General features: G+C 47.6%; 1 protein-coding gene across 1 annotated transcript in view; it reads right to left on the reverse strand.

The window, feature by feature from the left end:
- Positions 1-278: 278 nt before the first annotated feature.
- RRM1 (ribonucleotide reductase catalytic subunit M1) overlaps positions 279-16,693 on the reverse strand; it is an 18,242-nt gene continuing 1,827 nt past the window's right edge. The window contains exons 2-18 of the mRNA XM_009634280.2: positions 15,941-16,118; positions 15,342-15,442; positions 14,634-14,693; positions 13,022-13,061; positions 11,725-11,887; positions 10,956-11,097; positions 10,218-10,301; positions 9,591-9,752; positions 8,921-9,000; positions 8,349-8,550; positions 7,114-7,263; positions 5,951-6,172; positions 5,456-5,532; positions 4,466-4,601; positions 3,069-3,164; positions 1,928-2,116; positions 279-1,593 (exon numbers count right to left, since the gene is read on the reverse strand). Coding sequence (XP_009632575.1) covers positions 1,405-1,593; positions 1,928-2,116; positions 3,069-3,164; positions 4,466-4,601; positions 5,456-5,532; positions 5,951-6,172; positions 7,114-7,263; positions 8,349-8,550; positions 8,921-9,000; positions 9,591-9,752; positions 10,218-10,301; positions 10,956-11,097; positions 11,725-11,887; positions 13,022-13,061; positions 14,634-14,693; positions 15,342-15,442; positions 15,941-16,118 — 2,271 coding nt within the window. The 3' untranslated portion in view covers positions 279-1,404. The remainder of the gene's footprint in view (positions 1,594-1,927; positions 2,117-3,068; positions 3,165-4,465; positions 4,602-5,455; positions 5,533-5,950; positions 6,173-7,113; positions 7,264-8,348; positions 8,551-8,920; positions 9,001-9,590; positions 9,753-10,217; positions 10,302-10,955; positions 11,098-11,724; positions 11,888-13,021; positions 13,062-14,633; positions 14,694-15,341; positions 15,443-15,940; positions 16,119-16,693) is intronic.

The following is a 16,693-nucleotide window of genomic DNA, read 5'->3' on the forward strand; positions in this document are numbered from 1 at the left end:
TGCTGGACTGAAAAACAAGACACAAGGTTCAAGCCTTACCAAGCACAGTCCCAGCTTTGCCCCGTGAACTCAGCACCCCTCCCTCGCACGTTACTGAAACACAGACCTGGCGCGGCGTTACCACAGCCCCGTCCTCGCGTTCACCGCAAGCCCCAGTCTCCAAAACGACGCAAAGGAACAGACGCCCCACTGGGCCGAGCACGGTTGCCCCAGCGAATGCGGGGTCCTGCCTACACCCCTCCTTTTACAGCAGAGCCCGCAGGCGTGCAGGGGGCGCAGGGCTCACAAACAAGGCCCCAGCCTCCAGCTGCTACAGCTCGCTTTTAATCAAACAAAGCGCTCCCCAGGTACCACTGCTCATTCCTTTGACATTCCACTTTTTATTGAGTTTGGCTGGACTAAAGGGTTAGTTGTATGGTACATGAATTCAATAAATATTTAAGAACTGGATGATGAAGCCCCATAGCATTAGAGCAGGGAGTTAAGTACATGGGTAAGTAAAAATGTGTTACGTTTAAAAGATCAAATAACTAGCTGGGGTGGATAAATGCAACTTCCCAAACAAAGACAGCGTGTACACTTCAGGCGGCTTTCTGGCCAAGGACAGCACGGAAGCCCATCACTGGCAAACCACCTGATAACTCAGAGCAGTTCTTTAATACAGAATAAAATGCGCTGCAGCAGTTCTGCCGTTCCTGGTCAGAACCGAAAAGGAACATCTACCAAGCGTAATGCTCTGCCCGGTCAGGCTGGATGGAGAAGATGAACCCTCCAGGTAGCAACCACCTACCACCAGTCTGCACCTTTTTGGAAAAGGAAGAGGAAGGGGCAAGGAGAGTAAGGACTGGCGGGAGAAGGGTCTCGCTGGCAGATGGGCACAGGCTGCAGCTCCCAAGCTGGACAGAACCTGCTCCTTTGCCATGGCACAGGGCAGCAAGCGCACAGCACCCCCAGCCGAGAGATGTCTTCCTGCTGCCTCATCACAGCGAAGGGGAAGGCATCAGTCAGGCCCGCTTCCTTCTCTGAAGACGTGAGTAACAGTCTTTAATAAATGAAAAGAACTGAAAGAAGTCCCTAGGGCAGATCTCTAAGGTAAGCGGCCTCAGCACCTTCCCTGTCTGTGCAGGGAAAGTCCTGCCTATGGGGTTCAGTGGAAGATGATGCAAGAGCACTTAAGTTTTCAGAAAGCCCAGCTACTAAAGCAATATACAAATTTCTTGTGCACCCTATCCATACCTGTGCACCAACCCCCAACTGGATGGGGAAGCTACAATACACTACCGCCACCGCCCCTCCTGCACGGTCCCAGCAAGCCTCTACATCCTGAAGTTACACTAGATGCTTCCGTCTTGGAAGGAATCCAGCCAGGCGGAACGGCTTTGCTGGCACCGCAGGGCAGATCCACTAGGAGCCGCACATCATACACTCATCCCGGTTCTCCAGGGAGCACACCATGGCTGCTTTATTCCTCTCCTTCTCCTCCTCTTCCTTGGAGGCCTTCTCCCGCTCTCGGAGTTTCTCTTTGTTCAGGGTGAACTGGATGGGGTTAGCAGCAGGTTTTGTCCTTAGGTAGTACATGCCGGTCTTCAGACCCTGCAGAGCAAAAGCGTGAGTCTGAGAGCTGCAATCAGCTGGGGGCCAGGCAAGCAGCACAGCCAAACTCTGCGCTGCCGAGCCCGACCTCCCTTAGCCCACACCACTGCGCCGGCCTGACAGCGAGGTCTAGTAGTCAGGATTAACGGGAGCAACGCTACAAGCATCCACAGCTTTGCTGCTCTAGAGAGATACTCTGCTGGTGAGACCGGATTCTTGGAAGGAAACGACCGTTTACCCTTCTAAGAATCAGCGAGACCAACTCTTCATGACAGAACTTATCAGCCCCCGCTGGCTATCGGTTCTGAACAAGCCTCCCGCCCCTCCCGCGTACCTGCTTCCACCCGTAGAAGTGCATGCTGGTGAGTTTGCCGTAGTTGGGCTCTGCGATGTGGATGTTGAGAGACTGGCTCTGATCGATGAAAGCTCCTCTGTCTGCTGCCATCTTGAGGACAGTTTTCTGGGAGATCTCCCACACTGTCTTATAGAGCTGCTTCAAGTCGTCAGGAATCTCAGGTATATTCTGAAACAACCAGGAAGAGTTTTCCAATGCAGCGTAACCAGTGACTGCCCAAACATTCTTATTTATAAAACCAAATTCTTCACCGATCGCTGAGGCTTCAGCCAGCCTGACCAGAACTCAGGCTTTTTGCAGCTGAACCCTTCTCACCGACTCCAAGCGTCCTGTATCTGAACGCACCCAAGCATAAAGAAACCTCCCCTGCTGGCACAGGACAGCTTATTCTGGAGAATTTGAGAGAAAAAGCTGTTTGCAAACAGCCCATTACCGTTCTGGGAGGCCTTACAAAAAGCAATCCAGCAGCTAGCACGCGCCCCAAAATCCCTGACGAGTGGGATGTGCCTCGACAGCGTGCAAGGCTCCAAGCACAACAGTCGCGGCAGCATTTCAAACTCCGCAGCATAAATGATTCCTCCCAGAGTCTCTTCTACACGTAACTTCTGGATCGGGATGTCACATACTCAGCTCCCGGCTCAAGCCTACTCCCTGCTATGAAATTACCCCTTTATAATCTTTATGGTAATGGCAACCCGAACACTTGCAGAATCTGCGTGAAGTAGCAGAGCCTGACTCGGCATTTGTTCTAGCAATAATCAGGAGCACGTGTCCATCGGGCTTCTCTGCGCACGGGCAGGCTCCAGCAGGATTTACCACGGAGATCAGACATCCCCTCGTATTTCCAACAGAAATGAATCATAGAATCATAGAATCACCTTGGTTGGAAAAGCCCTTTGAGATCATCGAGTCCAACCTTTAACCCAACCCTGCCATCCCACCACTAAACCCTGTCCCTAAAATGCCACACATAGCAGCTCCCCGTCCCGGGCTAGCTGAGCCACTCGCACGCAGCAGACCTCAAGCGCACGGTGTGGCAAGTCACCCCCCAGCCCCCCAGCCAGCACTCCCCAGCCCAGCAGGAACCCCCCCCCCGCTCTCCCTGCCCTTTCACGCGCACCTGGATAGAGCCGTTGTGGGCGATGATTTGGTTTTTCATCTCCTCGTTCCACAGGCCCCTCTCCGTGAGATCTTTCAACAAGTGCGGGTTCACAACCTGTAAGGGGCCAAGGCCAAAGAATGACAGCACCGTACGTCCCGCCAAGCTGCACACCCTGCCTTCTGGCACAGACACACCTCCCAGAGGGGGCAAATCCACCCCGCGCAGGTTTTTAAATGGTTAAACAGTCCAGGACTGACCGATTCACTCTGCAGTCAGCACTGAGGTACGCATGCAGGGACAAGGCCAAAACAGCAGGGTAACAAATGTGAGACGCTGCTGGCCACTGCTGCTGGCCACTGCTGCTGGCCACTGCAGAGCAGGGCGGGCTGGCTGCAAGGCCGGGCTGACACCAACCTGGGGCTAAGCTCGTAGGGCAGGAATGGGAGAAGTTACCTGACATTACACGTGTGAAAGGGGGGTGTATGGAACTCCCCTGCGTGAGGAATGCCAAAAGGTGGGAAAGGGAGAGATCTTGACTTACCAGGGCCACTGACCACAACCTGGATGTCTAAATAAGGGTGTGAACAGTCATCAAGACTGGGGTCAGAAGGGGAAAGAACAAAATAGGTGCAGGCAAGTTTTTTGGGAGGAAAAAACTGAGTATTTGCTTGCTGGGACTGTTTGGGGATACCTGTCCAGCAGCCCTGCACCTGACCTACAGAATGGAGCAGTTTAAACCTCTTGTTCTGGCCTCACCACCCGTGTCTGATTTGATCCTGCAGGCAGGAGGAAATGGAGTGGGGGGACACCCTGGGGGGGATGTAGGACAGACCAGACCTCCCAAACAGTTAGGCAGTCCCTTTGTCTGGGGGGGCCAAGACAGAGCTGTCCCACACAGAGCTCTGCGTACTCCAGCCTCCAGAACTCAAGCTGTTCCACGCTCTTTCCTAAACCACAGACCCCCCTGGATCTGTAAAGCTTTTACACGGCCTCTTCAGATTTGTTCAGTGCTTTACAGGCAGCTCTTTCCTCAGGACCGTGCAAAGCAGCACCGCAGTCTCAGTTACTTGTCCCATAGCGTGCACATCCCTTCAGTAATTTCACTAATCATCACTCATTTAGCAAGTATTCCTGCAGGCCATCCTGAGGCCTCGTTAAAGGTTTTTTCCAGACAGAAGCAGCACTTCTTTTACAATTTTGCATATTCCACATTGACTGTTGTGGAATATGCAAAACTGCACTACTACAGCACGCAGTACAGGCTAGGTGTTCCCCTCGGCACCGTTGGCCTTGGACATAAACATCTCACGGAACCACGCTACCACGAGTGCAGCCTCCACCTTGTCTTCCTTAGCAGTGAAAATCATCAAAGATATGAAAACAGAGCAGCTCTTTCCCACAGCTGCCTTGCTTACCTGAAACTCCCCTGAGAGGACTCTGCGTGTGTAGATGTTACTGGTGTAGGGCTCAATGGATTCGTTATTGCCCAAGATCTGAGCGGTAGAAGCAGTTGGCATGGGAGAGAGGAGAAGGCTGTTTCTGACACCGTATCTAGTAACAATAAATATTGAGTTAGAAAGCGTCAACCAAGTGGGACGACAGAAAAGACCCAAGAGTAACAGTTTATATACTGTCTGCAAAGAGCTAAGGGGGCCCGTCCAAGGAACTCTCAGCTTGCAGGCTCAGAGCTCTCATCTTCTCAGGGTAACCTGCAAACCCTCAGATGGCCTGCAGCAAAAAAAGGGAGGCTCCACTAACCTTGTGCTGTGGGTCAACGTGGGAGCAGAACTGAAGTCTTTGCTACTTTCACCTTTAATCAGAGGCTTTCCCAAATTATTTAGGCATGGGAAAGGGTGCACAGAAAAAAACTCTGTCAGGCACGCCACAACTCCACAGCACTCAGGCAAAACCAAAATGGGCAGCCCACGAAGAGCCTGAGACGTCTCCATACACAAGACAGTAGACAGATTTACTAAATTTAAAAATCAGACCCACACAAATTGAACAAATTCATTGCAGGCGCTTCATGCTGTAACGATTCCTGCCTTCGGGATGTTCAAGGCTCAGCTGCTTTTCCCTGTCAGTGGGGGAGGAGTTCCCAAGCCCAGTGGACTCTGTCCCACTCATCACTACATTCCTTTAACTGGAACACAAACCATTCTGCTGATGCATCCAAGATGAAATAAGAGCTCAGCTAAATCAGAGTCTAGGGCGTGGGCTCCCTCTGGCTTGTAACAAAAAAAATGAAAGAAACCCATCCACAAAATAGCTTTGTGGAAAGATCTACTGGGGCGGAGGGAAACACACAGGACCTTTTTACCCTTGCACCCTATCTTTTGGTTTTAGTCAGACAGAACACGTCGAATATATTTTACACCTAATACGAACTGTGCGAGGCTACTCACTTAGCAATCTTCTCCTTTAAAGCCTTCCAGTCCCACAGATCAGACGGGGTGACGTTCCACATGTCATACTGAAGAACCTGAAGAACACAGGTGTAGTCCAAATTAGACAGGGTGCTCCTTTCCCCATGTTTTATAAACCACGTTGTAAATGGACCTGCTATTCCTATTAACTGTTCTCTGCAGTTCAGCCTCAGCGAAGCTCCTGTACCACCCTCTTACAAACGCCGTCTTTTAATTGCGCTAAAGGGGACGGCCAGCAAAGGCTGAGCCTTGCTTTCCTCTTACTGCTCTCTCCATCTCAGTTTAACTTAAGCATTTCTTACGGCACTTAAGAAGCCAAAAGATGGAGGAAAACTCAAGCACCGTTGGTACTGTTGCAATATTATCAGCCTGAGGGGTTTCAGTCACACACCTTCTGTATCAAAGACCAGGCACGGTCACGTTATCTGCCCTTCGTAGCTTTGGCCCTGCCACAGGACAGTTCCCGGTACTTACTCCTTTGCTGACAGGAGAACCCTCATATGTTTCATACGGTCCTTGCTCCTTGGCAAGTTCACAGCTGGCTTCCAAAGCACCATAGTAAATGGTCTCAAAAATTTGCTGGTTCAAGCGCTGGGCCTCGGGACTTTCAAAGGGGTACCTCATCAAGATGAAAGCATCTGCCAGGCCCTGCACACCAATGCCAATGGGACGATGGCGTCTGTTGGAGCGTTCAGCCTGCACGGCATTCGAGCAAAGAGAATAATTACCTTTAGCAGAACTACATAGAATCGTAGAATAAATCAGGTTGGAAAGGACCTCCGAGAGGAATCTTCATCTGTACCGTTGCCTTAACTTTTATGGGCCATGGGTTCTGCTGCAACACCCACCTTCCAATTCTGCCCAGTTCCCCACTGTTTGCTGGGGCAGAAATTTGAGGGCCCAGACTAAGTCTGTTAGAAGCAATCACTGATTTTAATTGCTCAACCTGACACACAGAGGGGGCCATGATTTAGAAGCGAACACTCAACACTTTCTGAAAAAATACAAGGCCTATGAAGACATTTGAACTCATGCTTTCAAACTGTACATGCTAGAAAAATCTGATCCTCATCGGGTTTGGCTTCATGCTTTGGGTATTTGCCTACTTCCTCCACCGGTGCCCAGCTGTGCTGCTTGCCTTTCTGCGGTCTTGCAATGCAACAAACCCTGCTTCCATTCCTCTTCAGCCATTACCAACCCTCTCCCCGCTTTCCTTCCAGAAACCTGTCTGTGCACCCTCCCAGAAATGCATAAAACCAACAACTCGAGACTGAGTTACACCTCCCTGGGACCCTTCCAGGCTCCTCTCCCTGCCCCACTACCCACTGTAGCCCTAGTGCTGGTCTGTGCTTTATGGAAATCCACACACGTGAAAAAATTCCAACCACGGAACCATCTCAAGGGGAGGCTTTTTCTACAACTGCTTCACTAAGGAACTGTTCTGGGCTGAAGCTTAAGAAGTCACAAACAATGGGTCACGTACGCAAACAGGTAATGGGACTCCCAATTGTTAACCAAACCAGGTTAACAAAATCCCTCACCGATTCCTTCTGCCCAAGACCGAACTGGGATTGCTACAGAACGGGCCCTTCGTCCCCAGGCTCTCGGCACGCCTTCAGCCCCACACCAGCACTCACCTCTGGCACAGGGTAGTAGTTGATGTCAATGATTTTGTTCAGGTTTCGGACAATAACTTTCGTGACTTCAGCTAGCTTCTTGAAGTCGTATGTATGCTCTGAAGTGACGTACATGTTCAGGGCTATAGAGGCCAAATTACAAACTGCAACCTGTGGAGAAAGCACAGTGAGAACAGGCATGCCAGGCGTCACCCCGTGCAAAAACCACAGTCACAGTCCCAGAGCACACTCTCTGTCCAAACTACATGGAAACAAAGAACCAAGCAACATACAATGCTGGAAGAACACACTCCTCATTTCTCTGCCATCTTATGAGCTGCAAAAAGGGGAACAACAGTTCAAAAAGGTTTAGTAGATATCAATATCACCACAAAAATTCAGTTCTCTGGCTTGGTCAATCCTGTTGCCTGTAAGCCTTCCAGAAACTAAACCGAACCGTTTCTTGTCTTGCCAGAAGCAGCAGCTGATCTCAGTGAGATACAGGCTGTATTAGGGCACTTTTCTGAACAATTTTTAACACTACTGTTATTTCCAACCCCAGGAGAGTTGAAACGAATAAGCTAAAATGTCTTGTGCAGTGCAGGCAGGCAGGCAAGATGGCTCTCCATCTCTTCTAGACTATTCAGGATATTACGAATACGCCAAAGAGCACGAGCCAAAAGAACAGCTAGCAGCTTAGGCAGTAGAAACCAACACTCCCAGCTACAAGAGCCTCGGGAGCTTTACTGCACTAGAAAATGTTGTATTAGCACTTGCTGTATTAGCACTAACTCATTTCTATGTCCTTCTTTCACCTTTGTTAGCAATGCTGCGGTCCAACCACAGCACGTCCATAGAGCACCACGGTTAGGGTAGTACACAGAGGACTCAGGGGGAACTGATACCGAAATGTAAGTCTTGCAGTAAGAGAGGTGAGGTTTAAGTACCTCATTAGCCGAAGAGCTGCTTACATCAGCCACCAGAAAGCCAAAGAGCTTACTTCTCCCTCAAGCTTTCAGAGGTTCACTATGATGGGTGTCTTGTTTTATACACCAAAATTCCCTGTGGGAGTTGGAAGGGAGGGGAAACCCCACACAAAGCAGTGCAAGAGCTTTAAGTACTTGAGTCAAAAATCCCCAGAATTTTCTTAGCTTACCTGTTCCCTTCCCCCACCAACAGTCGGACACATTCTAGAAAGCTGCAACAGGAGCAGTTGCGCCTTTCCTAAACGCTGCAAGTTCCTGTTCTCCACCTACCTCATCTTTGCTGGTATATTCCACTATTTCTGTACACAGGTTGCTGCATTTGATGGTCCCCAGGTTCTGCTGGTTGCTCTTCCTGTTGCAAGAGTCTTTGTACAGCATGTACGGTGTGCCGGTCTCCGTCTGAGATTCAATGATAGCGTACCAGAGCTGCTGGGCCTTCACCACTCTGCGGACACGACCTTGCTTCTCGTAACTGCAACAGGGCACGGGTTGATTAGTAATTCCCAGGCTCTCCCAAATTAGCAGTGAGAGACAATCATTGTTAACACAACATCGGGTTCTCCGGCAGGCAATCCCCCTTCAGTTCTGAACCGTGTGAACTCTGAACTGTCCTCATTTAAAGGAAATAGAAATCTTTCACTGCAACATCCTATACAACTTGTTCAAAACAAAGCCAGCGACCGCTTTAAGTGGGGATCACTTCAGAATTTCCCCCTACCAAGCTAAAACAATCAGCCATACGTAGTTCTACCTTGGCTCTATCTTGGCTCCCAGACACCACACAACAAGGGCAGTTCTGTGAATGGGCAAACGCTGCTTAAAAACCTACTCACTTCTCTTACCTTTCGTATAGTTTCTCAAACTCCTCTCCCCAAACCTCATCTAGGCCAGGACACTCATTTGGACACATTAAGGACCAGTCCTGTAAGAAGGAAAAATATTCAGAGAAAACCTTTAGGCACCCTGTTAATTAAAGGCATTCAACCTCATCAGCAGATCCTGCTGCAACAGGAACCTGCAAACTACATTTCCCACCCTGAAAGACAAGGAACCAACTCTGCCAGCAGACAAGGGGAAACACGTTTATCAGACTAGTCAGATTAATTTAAAAATTAATTTTAGGAACATTTATGACTACACTGCAGTTTTAGTCTTGAAACGACTGGTTCTCAAGCTATAGCCCATTTTAAAGCAAATGCAAGCAGTCATAGGAAGATCGACTTACTGAGAATATTTCGATGCTTTAAGGAAACTCCAGAGTAAAAATTGAGTGTAATAGTATCAGTAGGTGAGTCACAGGCTGCAAGATTAAGCACTGAAGCAAAGTCCCCACTGGAGTTCTCCAACCCCATTCTCTACCTGCACAGCCTAGTTCTCAAATAAGGTGCAGCAGCTCTTTCAGGAAGTTCCTTTGCCGCTAGGAAGACAGCTCTGCAACCCTCCATGAACTCCATCCCAGGGCTGATGACCTGCTTCTCCATTAGCAGATCTATTCTGCACAAAGCTTCTTACCTGGTTGGTTTCAACTCGCTTCATAAAGAGATCAGGAATCCAGAGGGCAAAGAAGAGGTCTCTGGCTCGCTGCTCTTCTTTTCCAGTGTTCTTCTTTAAGTCAAGAAACTCAAAGATGTCCAAATGCCACGGCTCCAGGTAGATGGCAAAAGCCCCGGGTCTCTGATACATAAAACATAGCCAAGATCAGAACAAATTGTCCTTGAAAATAAAATCCTGAGGGCACACAATACCTTAAACTAACTGGAGCTTAGTTTTGTAGTCTCATTAAGGCAATTTCAATATGCTTTCTTGCGTTACAGTTGCTCTCACTTATTGGAAATAGGCTGTGTTACTAGTTCCAGATTCTCAATAAAAATGATTTAGTACCAAAAACACATTTCCTCCCTGTAAACAGGAGCTTGACATTCTTGGATTTACTTCTTGTGTCATGCCTCCATTGACCTCCGGACTATGTGAAGACAAAGGATACAGATCAAGCAGCTTTCTGCAGTCTTGTACTTTAATTCACTATAGGGCATTCAAGGAGCGGCTAATAACCAGCGCAAGAGGCCGGTCTAATGTGTGGAAGCTCTCCCTCTGACCTGAGGTTCCTTTCCTGACCCTAATTTAATGGAAAGCCAGTACCTTGTTTCCACCTTGATCCACGTAGCGGGCAGTGTTGTTGTAGACCCTCAGCATTGGAACAAGCCCATTGGAATTTCCATTTGTCTGCGGAGGCACAGGAAAACCATCAATACTGAAAACCAACTGCCTGAAGAGACGAGCCTACGGTTTCTGTATGTCTTTCAGCAGCCTGCAAAACTCTTATGCTGAAAGCTAGGAACTGACCACCCCCAATTTATCTGACACCCAGATATCTGGTAGCCCCTTCCCCCCGCCTTTTTTTAAAATAGACAAAAATGTCAGCTACTGGTCCCAGAGTTAATAAAATGTGCCTCCTAGCATCTTTCCTCTGCAGTATGGAACCTAAAGGCTTGCAGAGGTTATGTACGCTGTGACAGAAAAACCAAACAGGCATCCACAGATGATCTTGAGTAGTGAGACATACAAAAAGGAAAAGGGCTAACGTACAGGTCTCTGAGCGTATTCATAGGTTGCTAATACATAAATAACTTGGAATCGTCTGGTCAAACAGTGAAATGAGATCCTCTTGGTGGCAGGACTTCCCTTAGGAAGCCAAAACACCAAGGAAAAACAAGCTTTTTGCCTTGGAGCATACTGAGAAGGGAAGGACGACTGAGCGAGACCGACTGCCGTGTTGAACCAACTCGGTAGAAGCAGCATTGATTTGGCGACTGAAATGCAGACATTTCCTGAAACCAGAAGGTTGACCTCTGCTGGGAACACCATCTGCGCACTTACCCCAGCAATATAGCTGCCCGTGGCTCGGATACAGCTCACAGCAAGGCCAATCCCACCAGCAGACTTCGAGATCAGTGCACAATGCTTGAGAGTGTCATAGATTCCCTCAATGCTGTCATCCTTCATGCACAGCAGGAAACAACTAGGGAAAGCAAACAGCTTTAGCATACAAAGATTAAAGCAAAAAAGGTCACGAAGTATTTCACCAGGACTGCAGAAAAACAAGGGTAGACGCTGAACCTTGAACACGCTACGCAAAGCAAATCAACGAAGCAAAACCATAGGTTGCAAAGCAGAATAAAGGAGAGTTTTACGAAACATCACGAGCAACAGTTGTATTATTGATATCCGTGTTAGCAAAGCAAAACAATTTTAAAATCATACCAATTATGCTTGCTGCTCTTAGCGTATTGTAGAAAACAACGACCAGGATTCATTTTGTAATCTACAGAAAACCACGTGTATAGAATCATAGAATCGCTTTGGTTGGAAAAGACCTTTAAGATCATCGAGTCCAACCTAAGTATAAGTAACTTTTAAATAAAATAGAGCCATGAAAACATTTCCAGAAGCTTTAGAAGCTTACAGACACCTGTGTATTCTTCCCCAAGGACTACTCTAGAGATCAAGTTAAATTTGACAGCAGCTTCTCAAAACTTCATAACTCAACCATAGAAACACAGCTACTATTTTTAGCAGCTGTGAAAGCATTTCATTTGAACAGACCCGATCCAGTTATGGACGAAGCAAACTTGACAGCCAAGGGTACCTGGAAAGCTGAGGCCGGTTGGTGCCTGCGTTGAATAAGGTGGGGGAGGCGTGGGTAAACCACCTTTCGGACAGAAGATTGTACGTTTCAATTGCAGCATCAATGTCATTTTTGTGGATGCCCACCGATACCCTCATCAACATATGTTGAGGACGCTCAGCAACTAAACACAAAAATCAAAGGGGAAAAAAGAATGTCAGGATGACATTTACGATTAGCACAGGCAGACGTAGAGGCCGCAGCAATGACCCACAAGCAATGTGCAATGGGCCACTTGAGAGCCATTGTTTTCACAGAGTCACAGAGTAATTTCATAGAATCATGGAATGTTTTGGGTGGGAAGGGACCCCCAGAGGTCACCCAGCCCAACCCCCCTGCAGGAGCAGGGACACCTTGAACCACATCAGGTTGCTCACAGCCCCGGCCAACCTGGCCTGGAATGTTCCCAGGGATGGGGCCTCCACCCCCTCTCTGGGCAACCTGTTCAATTTGGGTTGGAAGGAACCTCTGGAGGTCTCTAGTCCAATCTCCCGCTGAAGAAGAGTCAGCTAAGAGAATCAAACCAGTTTGCTCAGGAGTGTATCCAGTCAAGTTTTGAGAAAACTCAAGGATGAGGGCTGTGTAACCCTTCTCAACAACGTGCTCCAATGCTCAACTGTTTTCTCCGGTAAAAAAACCCCCAAACACCTGTGTTAACAGATAAAACCCAATCAAATATCCAATCCAGCATCCAATTGCCCTCTAGGTTTATGACATTCCAAGTAGCCTCTCGCCCTTCTGGTGTCCTAGGATTTTCATGCTAAGGGCCTGCAATAACTAGCACTGATAGCACAGCAGCTCCTTCAACTTCGATTTACTAAACAGCGCTTAGCATTACGGAACAAGGTATCAGCTGGACAGGAACTACTTCACCTTCTAAATCCTAGATAACATGCAGCTTTCAAAGCACAAGGGTCCTTAAAACAGAGAGAGAAAGCGCAGCTGCCCAGGTCACCCTGCCAGGATTTGGAACACCCAAGTACACTTGCCACAGCGCTGCTCTTTAATGATGAGCTGGTTTTCATGCAGGCACGCCACTGCCACCACAAACGCTAGATTCTTCACCTGAGAAAAGAATTTGCACATGCCCAGAGAACCCTTGCTACAAGTGTGCTGCTATCCTTTTTAACCAGTACTCAGTGCTTTCAGCGGAATGCTATGGAAAGCTGTGAGGTAGCCTATCTGCCTCCTCAACCCTGCTCTGAGCCTTGGTCTCGACTTTTAAATAACCCTTTAAGCGGATACAGACAGTTGTTACCTTTTGAGTTGATTTTCAGCAAGTAGGAGCGCTCTAGAGTCTGTAAAAAGAGAAAATGCATTTTAGTAGACATGCAGATTTCAAGTTAAAAAAAAAAAATCCTATTAACTCCGAACTCAAGCATCTTCACGCTCCTTATCCCAGGCTTCACTGGAAGCACCAACCCTGCACTCCACTCCCCCTCTCATTAATGGCATAGGATAGGAGGTAACTAATGGCTAAAAAAAAAACCCCAGAAGCCCACTGTAAGATTCCAATGCTGAGGACTCATTGCATTTGGATTACGGAGCGTTGGTAAATCCTATTAACTCCAAACTCAAGCATCTTCATGCTCCTTATCCCAGGCTTCACTGGAAGCACCAACCCTGCACTCCACTCCCCCTCTCATTAATGGCATAGGATAGGAGGTAACTAATGGCTAAAAAAAAAACCCCAGAAGCCCACTGTAAGATTCCAATGCTGAGGACTCATTGCATTTGGATTACGGAGCGTTGGTGGAGCACGCAGCCGCAAGGTCCAGCGCTACCTCTACACCCAGCGTGAATGACGGCTAGAAGACAAGAGGGTGCTTGTTCTCCACAACCCCACCCCTCCCCAAAGTATTGTACGCTGTACTACGATACGGCTTCCCAGACAACCCGCATCCCAACCTGCAGTGCTGGGTGTTGAGCACACCAAAGGACAAATATGCTAAGCCTACAGCGAGAGCAGATGCCTCTTCAGGTCGTGCCTAATGGATCTCAGCAGTAACTACAGGAGGGGATGTCAGGAATTGCGTATCTATACACCTATAGAAACGCCCACCACCCTCCAAGGTCCCCTCTTTCCATCCGTGCCTATGCTGTTTCCGCAGCTGCTCCGCTATTTACACGCTCCAGTTGCTTCCTCACTGCAAACTACTTCCCCCAAGCCGGAAGGCGCCGTATCAGGCGTGTGGATGGAAACTCTAGGCAAAGAGCCCCCGTTCTTACAGACATTCACCCCGTTCTTACAGACATTCTGAAGCACCCAGAGCTGTGGGAAAGCAAAAGGCTCTCCAGCTAACCCTCCCAGAGCCCACTGCATCACGCCCTAAACCGCCGCGGCAAAGAACAGCATGTTACGAGGGGAGCAGGAGGAGCAGATGGTGGGGGCACAGGAGACTGGACTGGTTGTGGGGGAGACGTTCCAGCAGCGTGAAAGACGACAAAGGCATGGGATGACACACTGAGAACAACTGTTACACAAAACAGTTTTGGGGAAAAACAAAAACCCCTTTTTTGGTTTATTAAGAATCAGATTGTTTCCTTGAGGAATGGCACGAGCTGGGAAGCTTTCAGCAACATTCAGGGCTGCCTGCTGCACAACGGTTAGAGCCCAACCGTTAAAATATTACAGCAGCCAAGAGGACGCAACAAAGCCAAGAGGAAAGTACACGATTCACCCAGCTAGGCAACTGCTTTGTGCAGGTTCTCTTTGTTTTTTACAAACCCACTAACGCCCCACCTACTCCAGTGCCCTCCTGGCCCAAACCTAGATGATCCTGCAAGTATTCCCATCCTTCCCAAAAGGCTCAGCTCCAGAACAATATCAAAAGCGCAGTCTTCATTATCACGAGTAATGTGCTTTTTACCTTAAAACCAAAGTAGTTGTAGGAGAAGTCTCTGTCATAGATAATGGCGGAATTCAGGCGCTGAGAGGAAATAATACAGAGAAAAATTTACATTTACAATCAGCTTTTTTGTGCCTCACATTAAGGTATAACAACGCCATCATTGTTTGGCATTGCTGGCCTCAAAGGTCTAGTGAAACCGGTATCAGATCAGAGGAATAAAGTAGGGAAGAGCACTAATCTGAAACAACAAACACACAGTTTTAACAATTTTTTTTCCAAGTACAATGCACGATTGTTGGCTACGTTTTACGGAACTCTAACGAGACACTGAAAAACACAAGATAGAATCAAAATACGAATGTGACTTCCCCGTAAGAACACAGACCTGGAACAACTTGAAATCAGAAACCAAACCTCATCTCTCGCTTCTGTGCAGATTGCTGCATCAAAAGGTGCTTTTTCTCAGAATAATGAGCTGTGCTGATCCTGACTATGAGGACATCCAAGAAAATAAGATTCTACTACAGAGACATCCTTACGCGAAGGGAATTCCTACATCCTCTCTTTTAAACTCTCCAGAGCAGAGCAGTTATCACCTGCACTGGTTTCCGCATTGGCTTTTTGTCCTAAAACAAACATGCCTTGCCCAAAAATAAGAAAAATAAATTATCTGAACTAGTTCACTGACTTTTTAAAACTTAGAAGTGAAAAAAAAAAGTTACGTACATCTTTGTTGGCCAAAACTATGTCTAGGGTTTCTTTGGAGATCATCGGCGAGTGCTTCCCATTGTGAGGGTTTATGTAGTTGTAGAGATCGTCCATCACATCTACAACAGAAAGCTATTGAAGAAGGACATCCAAGGACGTGCAAGGATAGGCATCATCTGCCATTTGCTTTCAAGGCCTTAACAGGCAGGACCACCCATCCTCTAAAATACCCCCCTCCAGCTCGACAAACACCCAACTTCTCTGCTACCTGCTCAGCACTATTACTGATCTGTTAACCTTAAAAATGCACTTACCTTACAATGGGTTTTTTTATAGAATTAAACCACATAATTAATGGGAAAGAAAGTGGGCGCAACCGAATTTCCATCAGTTACATTTTTCATCGATCTATTTATACAGACACTTTTCACAAAACAGGCGACTTCATTTTCCTTGTGACATGCCTAAAACTCATGGTTTTCATCTCCATGGCATTTTTAGTTAAGCTAGGTACTTAGTAACTTCTGCTTAAGAAAGAGATTTCCATATTTATATCCTCTGAAACTCCTACTCCCTTTCTGACTAATTGCTATCAGAGTGCCCCCAAAGAGACTTACCACTGAATACTTTCTTCGTTTCCTTGTGCAAATTGGACACCGCAATCCTTGCTGCCAGGATAGCGTAGTCAGGGTGCTTGGTGGTCAGGGTCGCAGCCGTTTCAGCAGCCAGCGTATCCAGTTCCACCGTCGTGACACCACTGTACAGCCCCTGAATCACTTTCATGGTGATCTGGGCCTGAAAAAGGAAAATGCTGGAGGTCAGCTACCTGGTGTTGGGGAAAAACCCTGATTTTTCAGTCACTTAAGATGTAAGATACGCTTCACTGTAAGCAGTACCGTTTGCTCTGTTTGAATAGAAAAGCAAATTAAAATACCAAATCCTCTTGGTGAAGTACTGACTCCTAAAATTTTAAAGTAATACTGGGCCAGAAGGGAGAGTGAGGGAAGAGTGAAGAAAGCAGAAACTTTCAATCCAGGATTGTTAACAGTTCCTTCTCTGCAGGCACTTTCCTGAAGGCTAGAACAGAGCAGCAGCAAAGTTCAAAGGGAGAAAAGTCCGATTAAAACCGTACTTGCTTGGAAGTTTTGAAACTCCAAATGACTTAATAAATGCCCGATGAGACATGGAAGTGCTACGCTTAAAATCATTTCATGACGAGAGCAAAAAATACCCCAACCCTGGATGGGATACAACGGCTTTTGCTTCATGGCTTAGCCTAATCTTCATCTGCCAGTTGGGACCTTTTGCGGGAAAAGGCTTTTGCATCGACCATCTCTACAGTATTTTCAGCTTTTCTCTCAAGCATTTTC

This window comes from Egretta garzetta, unplaced genomic scaffold, assembly GCF_000687185.1.
Source record: "Egretta garzetta isolate BGI_Z169 unplaced genomic scaffold, ASM68718v1 scaffold652, whole genome shotgun sequence".
Taxonomy (NCBI): Eukaryota; Metazoa; Chordata; class Aves; order Pelecaniformes; family Ardeidae; genus Egretta; species Egretta garzetta.